We start from the raw sequence: 13,963 nt of genomic DNA on the forward strand, positions 1-13,963 counted from the left end.
CCAGGATATGGCCAAGTCTATTATTACTTCAATTTATATAACAAGAGTAGTTTTGAATACAGATGACCAGTTCTTATGGCATACTAATGATTAAAATACCATGATTACTCAATGTCAATTGTGTTATGACTAACAAATTTCTGTTCTAACAATTACAAAATTCAGACAAAATACAGTACCGTACCTCTAAAATTAAATACATAAACACTACAGCTAAAGTGATCATGACATGCCAGACAACCAGGAACACTAAATTTTTGAAATACTGAAATAGTAAAGGTGAAATGTATCCCTAAAATTTATGAAACTGACACAAGTACTATATCAAATAATCATGAACACTCAACTTGTGAAAATTTTTTACTAAAATTTCAGTTATGCCTACAATACATGAAACTGATATCAAGTATTGGGAAAAACCAAATAACAATACTCATGAACACTCATCTCGTGAATACTGGAAATGCTACATGTAGGAGTTAAGTGTATGTACTAGACTGATGCTAATTATCATAACATACAAAAATCCATTAACCCTCAATTTATGTAAACTAGAAACAAAATGTAAAAAACTAATATTATGCATTGTGACATAACATAAAATCGTGAGTCTTCAACTTGCAAAAATTGGGAACTATAAATGGCTTTAAAAAATTTACAACCATTGGTAGAAGTATAAGATATGATGAGGAAATAAGTAAATTTTAGCTACAAAGAAATATCTATCAACTAAAAGAGACAAAGACTATGACTTAAACATAGCATACTTTCTTTGATAAACATGAGCAAATTGCTATTGTCAAGATGGAATTAAGTAATATAGCAGCATGAGCTAACAATGTTGAACAGGAAATACAAGACTGATTCTATATGGAAAACTTATGAAGCCTATGTAAGGATTTTGTTCATTTCTACTAAAAAATTCTGGTTAATCCTACATTAAAAATGATCTTTCGAAGACACAAGAATTACGTTCTGATGCTATAAAATCGTTTCAGGTGGTGGTGGTCGTGATAGTGACGGTTTTCCTTAAGGAGACAAATGGCAAGAGATCCCGAAGATGAAGGTATTGATGACAGTTTGTTGGCAACAAGAAAAGGATTTGTCAAAGATTTTTATTCAAAGATTTTTACTTTTTTTATTAAAAAAAAAAAAAATTTATATCACATTAAACAAAATGTGATTTAAAAGTCTCTCTTGACATAGAGACTGCACATACCAATATTAATCATAATTAAAAACTGAAATTACTAGGAATAAACATATAAGAGTCACTCATACTTATAACAAAACCATGACTGGTACAATGACTAGGAATAAACATACAAAAGTCACTCATAATTCCACCAAAATCATGACTAGTACAATTTTCTTCAGGTGACTTTTCTAGAAAAGGGCAATACAGCCTAATGTGCAATAATTTTATCTTTCTTGTCATACTGACTGAATATAAAAAAACAAATAAAAACTTGAACTTTTTAATCTATTTCCCTACATGAAAATGAGACTACATAATCATTTCCATTCATCATAAATGCATTATGTCAACTTTTCCATGTATGTCCCATGCTATTATTCTTGCCTATACCCTTACCAGGTCTAGGTCTTCATCTATCACCTTTTCCAAGATTTCCTGGATCTTTATTTAGGTTTTGTCCTGCCCAAATATTCTCACTCCCAATCATATATCCATACTATCTCAATCTTTTTTTCCAGCTCTTAATACCAAATTTCTCCACCAATTCTCACTTGTAAAACAATCTTCCCAGTGTATTCTAGCCTTGATTCTTAACACTCTATGGTCATATATTTCAAAAATCTCCTCCACTTTTCATGTTAGTGCCAAGATTTCAGGCTGTGTACAATGGTAAACCTTTGCTCTCTGTTAACCCTTAAACGCCGACTGGACGTATCGTATGTCGACTAAAAAAAATTTCAACCTTCGGTCAACTTTGACTCGACCGAAATGGTCGAAAAACGCAATTGTAAGCTAAAACTCTTACATTCTAGTAATATTCAATCATTTACCTTTATTTTGCAACAAATTGGAAGTCTCTAGCACAATATTTCGATTTACGGTGAATTTTTGAAAAAAATTTTTTCCTTACGTCCGTGCGGTAACTTGGCCAAAAATCTCACAAATTCTTTCGTCATTTTGTCGTAATTTTTGCACCGTTTCATATTAGCCGTTATATAAAGTTTTATATATGGAAATGTGCACAATTTCATGTAAAATACAACAAAAAACAACCCATGGTTGTAGCTTTTGTCAGTTTGGAAATATTTTCATATAAATCACTATAAGTGCCAAAATTTCAACCTTTGTTCAACTCTGACTTGACCAAAATGGTCAAAAAACGCAATTGTAAGCTAAAACTCTTACATTCTAGTAATATTCAATCATTTACCTTCATTTTGCAACAAATTGGAAGTCTCTAGCACAATATTTCGATTTATGGTGAATTTTTGAAAAAAAATTTTTCCTCACGTCCGTGCGGTAACTCGGCCGAAAATCTCAGAAATTCTTTCGTCACTTTGTCGTAATGTTTGCACCGTTTTATATTAGTCGTTACATAAAGTTTTATATATGAAAATGTGTGGAATTTCATGTAGAATACAACAAAAAATTACTCATGGTTGTAGCTTTAATCAGTTTTGAAATATTTTCATATAAATCACGATAGTGCCAAAATTTCAACCTTTGGTCAATTTGACTCGACCAAAATGGTCGAAAAAATGCAATTATGGCTAAAACTCTTACATTCTAGTTATATTCAATCATTTTTACCTTCATTTATGCAACAATTGGAAGTCTCAGCACAATATTTCGATTTATGGTGAATTTTTTGAAAAAAAACTTTTCCTTACGTCCATGCGGTAACTCGACCAAAAATCTCAGAAATTCTTTCGTCACTTTGTCGTAATGTTTGCATCGTTTTTCTAATAGCCGTTACATAAAGTTTTATATATGAAAATGTGCACAATTTCATGTAGAATACAACAAAAAATAACTCATGGTTGTAGCTTTTATCAGTTTTAAAATATTTTCATATAAATCAGGATAAATGGAAAAAATTCGACCTTCGGTCAATTTTAACTCTACCGAAATGGTCGAAAACTGCAATTGTAAGCTAAAACACTTACAGTCTAGTAATATTCAATCAATTACCTTCATTTTGCAACAAACGGAAAGTCTCTCACACAATATTTCGATTTGTGGTGAATTTTTGAAAAAACTTTTTTTTACGTCCGCACGTTACGAATTCATACATCATTTTGTGATAATATTTTCTCTGTGTTGCCTTGATCGTTTTACAATTTGTTATATACCAAAATCATTGCAATTTAGTGTACAATCCAAAGAAAAAAAATAACTCATTAGCTTTAACCGTTTTGCTCACAGCGCGATCTGTATACAATTATATATGAAATTTTTTTTTCGTGCTGTCATATATTTCAATATTTATGTATGATAATGATATTTTTTCATTTCTGATGGTTGCATACTAAACTTCAGGCAATGACAAAAAAAGGAGCCAAAAATGAACTCAACCTTAAAAACTAAGTGTGCTGTGATTTTTTGAAAAAACTTTTTTTCTGCTTCGGCGCTAACTCCCGAATGCCACCGGCATACGGCAGAAACTTTTGTAAATAGAGGCTTCGGCGTTTAAGGGTTAATGCCTGCCAAGATTTCAGCCCGTTTGTACAATGGTAAACCTTTCCTCTCTCTTAATGCCACCCCATTCTGTTTTAAATGTTGTTCCATTACACTGGATGAAAGAGTCCCCTTTCCAGATAGGGGCCATCTAATATCTGTAACTCTAGCAAATATAATCAACAATAGTTCGTGGAGCTCAGCATACATAGAATATTCTATTCAGTAACTTTCCTTTTCTGCTTCCATTTTCTTTATTTCCTATAACTTTCCTCCCTTTCACAAGGCAAGTTTTTTCTTGCACATCTGCTACCAATCCTCTTTTTCCCTTCAAATTTGGGACAGTTAAGTACATTCACATGTTCATTCTTTTAGCTTATACCAAAGACAATTAACAAAAGCTTAAAAAACTTTTCTCCATCAGACTCTTGAACACACATACACTCTTTCTCTCTGAGGATCATTTAAGGATTCATGAACAATATCAAACAGCATTCTTAGGAAATAAATAATTAACTTAAAATACTATCACTGTCAATTTCTAGTGCCTGAATATGTTACTCCTTAAGCAAAGAGACATATAACACTGCAGACAGTAATATTGTAGTCTAAGCAAACATCCTTCCTCAACGAGGACAGACTCCTAATTGTATGCTACCTTATTCCCATAACTGAATTATCACAAGTCAGTGAAGGTCATGATCCACAATTGTTTCACAAGTAAATATAAAATTACAAGTGTTGTTTAATACTGTAAAGTGCCATACTAAGATCAAGTATAAGCTGGAAGCCTAAAATGTAATACAAAATATATGAATAGTACAGCATACTGCATACAAAAAGACCTGGGACATCATAGAACCACAAACTCAGAGCATTACAAAGAAACAAATCCTGAAATAAAGTGAAGCGCTTTAAACACCACAACTACTATCCTGTCCTCAAAACAGCTTATGTGTACCTAAAATTATGAGATGTTCAATTTCTGAAAAGGGGTTTTTGGGTATAGAATGGTGGCTTTGAGCCATGACTGCTTAGTTTACAGTAAGTAGGAATGTCTATTGCATTGTCATTCTACCTATTTTTTTCTAATCAATACTAATAAAATTTTAATGCATTATTCTCCATTATTAATTTTTTTTTTTTAAAAGTCAAAACTGTAAAATGACCAGTACCACCAAATGTTAGCAAAGACAAAAGGAAAAAAAGAAAATTTATGAATGCTTAAACTATCCCTATCATCTCATATAAACTTGATTTTTAGAAGAGACCTCTAGGATGAATAAGCTCTTTCAGCATACACACAATTAGAACACTTACTTATAACCCTCTCCTGTAAATGCATACCACGGTGCACAAAAATACCTGTCTTTGTGAAAGGAACCTCATACAATTCCAAGAAAAGAAAAATGGCACAACCAATTTACAACAGCACATCCAACTTACAACAAACACTCAAATACTGAAGAAAGAAAACTTGCAAAGATGATTATCAGTTCTGCAAAAACCATTAGCAAATCAATCAGACAACTGATGGAGTGTAAGCAACTATTACACCATAATAGCAGTTCAGCAAACTTCTCCAAGAGGCACTACATGCGAAGAAAGAAAGAACACAAGTGTAATAATGCTGATATCCTGACAATCTCTGTGCTGCACTTCCAATAAAGTATGATGACCTCCAATAAACGGGGCTTGGTAAACTGCGCTAAATTATTGCAAAGCATGAGAAATCCTTGAATAGGTTACCTAACATGCAAAGCAACATATTAAGCGTTATTTTTAAAATCTCATTGCTCTTTCATATATTAAGTCTATGCTTTACTGCTTGTACAAAAAAGGTTTCTGATCACAGGGGTCGCAGAAATGACAAAAAGGCGTTATTGTTCTATCTTCAATATCATTAGTCTTTATGTCCGTGTTATGAAAATGGATTTTATGTTCTCTAAACCATACAATATTAGTAGCCTTCAACCAACTTCCATAGCAATTTACATTTAAATAACAGAGTATAAATTTAATGTTTTAAAACATACTGTTTGTTAAAAATGTTGTTTTAAAAGCCTTGTGGTTATGAGAAACATATGATGAAAATCTAAATTAGTGAGAATTTGTGACCTATAAATAAAATGTCACACTAATGATAAAAGGTTCAATGTTTAAGACATGGTCTACATGAAAATGTCCGTCACTGTTAAACTTTAATTATTAGCGTACTAACAGCAATTTATAAGTAAAGTTTCTGGTTTCTGAAAATGGGTAGACCATTATTGGAACAGGAAAAATGAGTGCAAAAAGGATAAAATGAATAATGTAAAACAAACTAAAATCTTAATTTTTCATTGTAGTAATCTGTGTCATCACAGTGATTGGACCAGTTGAAAAGACTATCATCTATCATGCTTTTACTGTTAAGCATTTTGCCCAAACTTCACTTCACTTCTTTCTCACAGAGCTGGAAATGATCCTTGGGACTAAATGAATACTTGGGACCAGCAACCACACTTACCACTCATACCTTATACTCTGAGGAAATTCTAGCCTAACGAGCCACCTCACTAACAGCCAATAAAGACTTGTTTACAATTATCAAAAATATCATCAAGCAACAGTTATATCAAAGGCCAACTCAAGAAAGAGGAGTTTTTCCAAACCATGAATTATCAGTTGGTCAAAAATTATAATGATACAATTACTTCGTTTGTATTTCAAAATCAAGAAATATTTAAAAGTATGTTTCCTCAATAGTTCCTTATCACTTGCTCAAACTTTAAGATCAAGGTGAGAATTAACCTAAACAGAAAAATGTTTCAATTCCTAACTCCAGACCAAAATATTGCTTCATCTTTCAAAATTTTTCAAAAGCTATTCTATCATGTTCTCTAAACTACCCTACAATAACATAACACAATAATTATATGCCTAGCATTTAAATTCTTTGGTTGCAGCCCCTCATTTCATCCAGAAGCACGATACACAAAGTTAGTAACCCTCCATTTTCCACTTTAAATTTCAAAGAACACGGTCTTCTCAGAAACTATAAAAAATGTATATCATATGACAATGTATATATAGCACAATAAAAAATCCTGATAAATAATTGGTATAAAAAATAAAAGAATAGGAAGTGCTCTCAAACAAGAATGCATCAAAATGGTCTAAACAAAATTTCCCCAAAAAGGAAAAACAAGATATATAATAGATAAAATTAAAATAATTATTTTAGTTCTAAACTACATTCCTACTAATCCAACTGAAATATTCACAACATAACAACTAAAGAAAATTAAAATCTCTGTGAGTGCTAATGCTCTTTGTTTATCATCACAATACAAATGTCTGTACAATAAAAAATACAAGGAATTAAAAAAGCATAAAACACTGTTAAACTTACCAATCCTCAAACTACTATTAAGAAGAATTATTTCATCAACAGTCTACTACAAACACTCGATGTTCATTTCATACTGCAAATTTCATACTGTTTGAAATTTTCTTATGGGGCAACTCTACAATGCACAAAATGCTCAAAATTACAATAAAACTACAAAGTTAAGTCCAATTCTTACCAGGATCATCAACACTATATCTAATGTGGAGTTGGAAACTGACATGCTGCAATTTCCCAAAAATCTTAACAGCAAATTTTTTACATTACAAAGAATTGTGTCGTTGTGTAATAAGATAAAAGGAAATCTTGAAAGTGATCCTAACATTGTACAATAAAACCCCATGAAGATCAATAACTACAAGAAAGCTGAAAGTGGCACCACCAGACACGTCACTCCCTCTCATATTTCATATGATTAAGTATGAAACTCATAAAAATGAGTTGGAATTTAAACTTGCACAATAATTAACTGAAAATTACAGCTATCACTACCAGAATTCATGTAAACAAATACTTATGGAACATGCCAAAATGTCATTTACTTGGCCAGCAGGTTCACTCAGAACAGAACACTTGTGAAAACCATATCATAGCAAAGAAGAAAAAGATAAATGTAGAACTAAAAACAGTAAAATAGAGAAATTATACTTTCAGGCAAGGAAACTCGAACTGGAGACTCTATAACCATGGAAAAAGACTATGGTAAAGCCCAAAATTTGAGAACAACAGTTAAGTCACTGACAAAATATGCAAATATTCACTTTAAAACAGCTTGTTGGTCGAGGCTCGCCACAAACAAGTCTGTTGCCAATCACTTACAAAACTGTGAATATGATGTTGCATATTCCAACATCCAAATTATGAAGTTTACATATAAACCACACAATTCAATAAGTCAAGACAATGCTTATATCAACAGAGTGTCTGAACCGATACCTTACAATCTACACTTTTCAGCAATCTTGGGGGTAATGGAAGCCAAGCAACGCTTAAACAAAAGACTACTTAGTATATGTAACTCTTGAACTCTTAAGTTTATCTTTGTCTGTCTAAATATTCAATTTTAGAAGATGAGCAAAAGGAGCAACAAATACACTAAGTCTCTCTTCGCCTTGCCAAAAACAAAAAGAAATGTAACTGTATACACACTTTAGTGTCATGCTAACACATCTCATACTAATGTGGGCCTATCATGATTTGTATTACTATAAATTAGGTGAATGTGACAACCGTCATACTTCCAAACTATCATAGGGCTTGTGTGAAAGATCCATTCTGAAATGATAGTAGAAAACTGGAAAAAGGTACAGAAGCTGAACAGATAAGTAGGAAGCGTCTCGGGAAAACAAAAGTTAAAAGCTGAAAGCAACCCTCAATAGACAAACTGTAAGAGGTATCCTTCTTTCGGGGATCATGTTCATCATGACATGTACACAGGGAATAATAATATGTTTATCAGAACCTGTAAGCAAGGAATAAACATCATGGCAAACTCACAACATTTATATTTTATTCTTCAAATGGATGTAAAATGCATTTTTCTTGGTATACTAAAATTTGGATTCTGACAGTCTTGTTACTTATATAACTCGTACTCAAAATAATTAAATATATGATATGCATAATGTGGAGCCATTCCATATGCATTTATTTCTTTCCTTGGATAGAATACTGATGTAGTACTTCAGGGCCTTTTAAAAAAATTCAGTAAAAAGAATTTCAAATAAAAAAAAAAAAGAAATAATAACCATTTTCCCTTGTCTAAACAGTTTCATCTGTGTTTTATAAAAACCACACAAACCTTTTGGGCAAATTCTAAAAAGATAAGAAATCTTACTTATCTCTTTTAAACTAATTTATAACAACACTGGACAGTCTACTAAGAAGTTATTTTATTCTTATCTAAGCATCAGTAAACTGGCCACTACAAGAATTACTGCAAATGAATGTTTCAAGTTAATAAATCTGGAACATTTTGATGTCAATAAACTTTAAAAGTAAACTTTCTAATTATAAATTTTAAAAACCCAGTTTTTTTTATCTAATTACTTCAACTCCACCTCTGTAGATGACTTCACCACTGAAAATACTTTTCTATCTTAATAAGAATTCTTGAAAAAATTAGTTATCTTCACTTCACTGCTAAGTTCCTAAATAAAAACAATTTATGGCAAAGCTTCCAGATATGTTCTTATTACTTCTAGAAGATTCGACTTTACAATGTATTTTTAAGTAAAGATGTGCATTTTTCACTGCATTTGTACTATAACGGTAGCTCCAGTTATAACTATTCATGACACTAAACAACGTTCATTTAATTTCTTAACAAGATGCTGCTGCATAAACTTGTTTTGTTAATTTTTGAAGAAAAGTTGTACCAGTTTTTTCATAATTCCCTCAGTCTTAACCAATACAATACAGTTGGCATATCTTAATCTTCAGGGAAATAGTCTCCTGTAATGTCTCAAAAAGGTGTCTTAAAAAGCCAGGTATGCCATGACATGCTCTTACTTCGAACAACCTTCTCCAAACATGAGACCAAATATTCAAAACCCTGCAATGTAAAGTTAACATGCACAAATAACAGCTTCCCAATAAAAGCACTTGATTGATAAATGCATTGTTTCTAAATCAAGTACTGTACCCTGTAAGTTGGAGACATTGACCAATTTAATTACCTGAAATGCAAGTGTTATTCATCATGGGGAACCAACAAAGGTAAAAGATGTGGAGATCCAAAAACCAAATGCAATAAAAAAAAAAAACATTCATCCATAAGATATGCTGCTACCAAATACATGCAACATGCAAAGATACCTGTGATTTTAACATTGAACGGTAATGGTTAAAACTTACGTGCTGATAACAATTCCTCTACAACACCTGGGAATAAGATATGCCTTTTAATATACATGCAAAAAAAAAAGAAAAATGACAATACAGCATTTAAAGATGGTGAACATGTGTCTGAATGTAATTTGTGGAGAAAAATAAAAACTGAGAAGCTAATTACTGTTTAGTACACTGGTCTAATAAAAGCTTCAAATTCTTTTGGCTGAAATAACCACCATACTATTTAAATATCATTTAGGGTAACAATTACCGTTCCTAAAGACAGCAAGCATCAGAAAGTAATAGTGTATTTGCTCTATTCTGGTAAGTTTATTAAATCTCTAGATGTGAATTAACAATAATGCAACAACTTTGAGAAAATGTGCAGATGAAGATAATAAAAAAATAATGGAAGATTCTGTGGGTAAAAGCTATAGCTGTGGGATCTAGTCCCACCCCCCTGCCACCCCCAACAGCTCTCTTGGCATCTTGACTGAGCATTTTTTCATAAAAGCTTGCAATACTGTGTTTAGACAACTGAGAACCTGTTCTTCCTTCTTTATAATGACCGTATTTGTGGAAAAAAGTGATAAAAAATATTAATAGTTTAACCAGACCACTAAACTCATTGATTTTGCTAACTTATAAAAGGGAAATATTCCTTCATGCAAGAAACAAACAAACAAATTGTATCTCCTAGCCATACAATGAAGAACATGAAATTCTTCAAATTTAAAGAATTACTTCAAAAAGGATAATTCTGAACTGCACAGGTTAAAATAACCCAATGAAAAAATATTATTCTTTTACATTTCACTTTCCAGCAAATCATAAAGCAAGCTAATAGTATTCTTTTAAATTTCGTTTTCTGGCAAATAAAAATCCTATCTGAAAAAAATTGAGCAAATTATATGAACAAGCCTAGAATAAACTGCCAAAACTAATTTGTTACAAGGATCACTAGATCTGACCAAAAAATCTTTGACATCCTTATTTGTACCTTGAGATGCAGCATTTAGAAGACCGTGTACTTAAAAGTAGTGATTCTTTTCAAAAATAAATAATTATAATGAGCCAGCCTATACAACATCAAAAAATGTTGATGTGGTTTCACTCTAACAAAACCTATTGAAACAATTGTTATAAAGCTATAGAATAAATGTCATGCAAACTTAACACTGAAAAATTGGAAATGCCATTTTCTAATCTACAAGCACAATTTTTTTTATTATGTAGCTATAGACTGTGTATAAACATTCAACTAACAGAAATTGTTCATGCATCTGACCTCTATTTGAATTCTAAATTATTCCCATTATGAAGCAAATTACTAGTTACAGTTACTTTGTTTGAAGCATAAACCTTGATATGATAAACACTATGAGCGTAACTTACTAAGAGCAAAAGAAATAAGAAAGTGGGAAAGAGGGCAATTTTTTCTGCCCCTTGTTAAATTAATGCAAGTTAATGGACACACAAAAACAGCAAAACTTTTCAGAATCAAGTGCAAAAGGGAAATTGCTTGACCGACAGGACAAGAAGAAAATCTAATGTAACTAGTAGCTTTGGTGTACCATACCAGTATGAGACAGAAGTATTGTACAAGAGTAACCAAATGTAAATTATTCATAAAAAGTTAAAGCCAAAAACTTGATACATTTTGTACCTCTGAAAATCAATATGAACTAAAAATACCAACTACAATGAAAGGGACAGGAAAGGGAATTATGAATTGGGAACAACCAAAGTAATTACTTTCACTAGAGTGCTTCTAACAATCGGTAAACTATCCTGGATGAAAGATGTACAGTTTGTTCCTTTCAAATTTTAAAAAAATATTGTCCAGAAAATTTGCTAGTAAGAAGATGAAGATATTAGAGCAGGTTTACTCAACTCTGAATTTCTTTTGGAATATATCAAATCATCCATATTCTCGAAGAAAACTTTAAATATCAATACTTCTGAAAAGAACAGAACTTGCTTAAATAATAATTACTGAAAATCTTATTCGACATACAGTATATACATGCATAGTCTGAAATGAATCTGAGACTCACGTTTGTATTTATAGGTCTTGCTCTTGACACACAATGCAGCTATCACAATAATTATTAAAACCACGGAAACTGCTGCTAATGTAACCATAAACCAAGTCTGGTGATAGAATGGTCTTTGCTGCAGATACCCATATTCCAAAAATCGTTTTGAAGGAGTGACAATCTGCAAATGAATTACCAACAATCAGAAAACAGTTCACTCAGAAAAAATTATATAGCTCTGCAAAAATTTAAAGTTAAAGACACAATACCATAGCTGAAATAAATCACTCAAGTTCTGTGAAATGTATCACCTACATTAAGTAGTTCATTACTGGCAACTGCAAGCAGTCTTATACATTTATTATTAACACATTTTAGATACTGTATTTATAATTAAAGTACCATCTGGAATTATGATGAGAAGATAGGAATGTTCACTTTTTTCTTACCTTTTCATTTGCTACTGCCGGATAAGATATTCCATACTGGTTGTATGCAATAAGTCTAAACTCATACTGGGTTGATGGTAGCAAGTTCTGATATGAAACTGTGTATTCTTCAATCTCCCCGGTTTCAGTCTTCATCAAAACTGTCCACTTATCAGAATCTGTAAAGAAGTGAGAAGTTATAACGTTTCTGTTTCAAAGCCAAAGTGGAAATTTTAAGTAATTTACTTCTAAAGTGATACTATATTGTGTTTCAAATTATATTTAAGTAAAAATATTTAAGCTATGAACTTGCACAAATAAAATCTTCACAAAAATTGAAAAGTATAGACAACAGAATAACAATACTGTGCAACCAAAATTACAACAAAAGAAAATGGGGAAAAGATGTGTAAATTTTCTTCAGTGACTTGAAAAACTAACAGCATATTAATCCAAATATTGGAAAGCACCCAGTGTTAATAATGTATTATTCCTACACCAGATTAAATGCTACTGATGGAAGTACTTCAACAGAAATTTCCAATTTCACTTAACAAAATATTTAGTTCATCATTTAATCATGATAACTTTAGACCACTCTTTTGCATTATTTCAACATACATTATTGTCACTATAAAGTAGTTAAATAGGACAAGTCACTTTTAAATTGGCACATATATATGCACTTCCGATACAATACCAAATCCAAAGACCTCTTGATTCATAATATAATCATTTTCAACCAATCAAGTACAAAGAAGTTCAAGTTTCATACTCATATGCAGGGTATCATTCTTTAATGTGTTATATGGCAGCATATGCTGAATAAGTGGTAAATGAACCTTAAATATTTGCTATCATGGCCACTTACAAAATCTGAGCAATTTCCATACCAGTATGAATATACTCAGTTTTTATTTAGTTATACTGCATATTAAAAGTCAGAATAACATTCTAAGGAAAAACTAACAATATACAAGTACAGTAATGTTCTTTGTCTCAAAGGTGATCCCTTAGTGCAAAACGATTTTAGTAGAGTGGAATAATCATTGGACCATTCATTAATACTGTGCATCATCACTAGTATATATATATAAAAAAGGAAGCTAATAACCATATTTATTTTATTCATATATTTACTATGCAACATTTGTGCATAAAACTTTTGAAGCAAAGTTTCTTGGTCTTCATAGAAAATTGCTAGCCACATATGTTATTTCTATTCAAAAGGACTCAAAAATATTACCACAAAAACTTCTAAAAAAATATGTAAGGTAATTCTTCATTTTGTACTCAAATTGCACACCAGGATTCCCAATCAAAACAAAGGAACGTCTTGCATGACCTATGACATCAAGCACCCAACAAAAAATCACATCATCATCATTTGCATCACTTTCAAAATGTGCTGATTTTAAACTGAATGGATCTGTAATGTTTCTGCCATTTTTACTAAAACCATCATCAAAATTTCATCTTTTATGCTGTGTAACAGTAGATCATCCTGAAGTTTGCACAAACACAAATAATGCACTGACTCTGCCTCATTTTATTCATGTAAAATAGTTGCCAGATCATATTATCTGTGAGACAAAACTTGCAGGTGGTACTTTGAGCT

At 31.5% G+C, this 13,963-nt stretch overlaps 1 protein-coding gene across 14 annotated transcripts in view; it reads right to left on the reverse strand.

Moving 5' to 3' along the window:
* sdk (sidekick cell adhesion molecule) overlaps positions 1–13,963 on the reverse strand; it is a 213,856-nt gene that overhangs the window by 26,234 nt on the left and 173,659 nt on the right. For 10 of the 14 annotated variants that reach the window (XM_067099562.1, XM_067099560.1, XM_067099559.1 and 7 more), the window contains 2 exons: positions 12,367–12,524; positions 11,936–12,098 (listed from right to left, as the gene is read on the reverse strand). In XM_067099562.1, the coding sequence (XP_066955663.1) occupies positions 11,936–12,098; positions 12,367–12,524 (321 nt within the window). Of the gene's footprint in view, positions 1–9,902; positions 9,930–11,935; positions 12,099–12,366; positions 12,525–13,963 lie in introns of all 14 variants that reach the window. The other 4 variants (XM_067099556.1, XM_067099550.1, XM_067099549.1 and 1 more) reach the window with 1 other exon arrangement.

Source organism: Macrobrachium rosenbergii, chromosome 55 (genome assembly GCF_040412425.1).
Source record: "Macrobrachium rosenbergii isolate ZJJX-2024 chromosome 55, ASM4041242v1, whole genome shotgun sequence".
NCBI classification, from domain to species: domain Eukaryota; kingdom Metazoa; phylum Arthropoda; class Malacostraca; order Decapoda; family Palaemonidae; genus Macrobrachium; species Macrobrachium rosenbergii.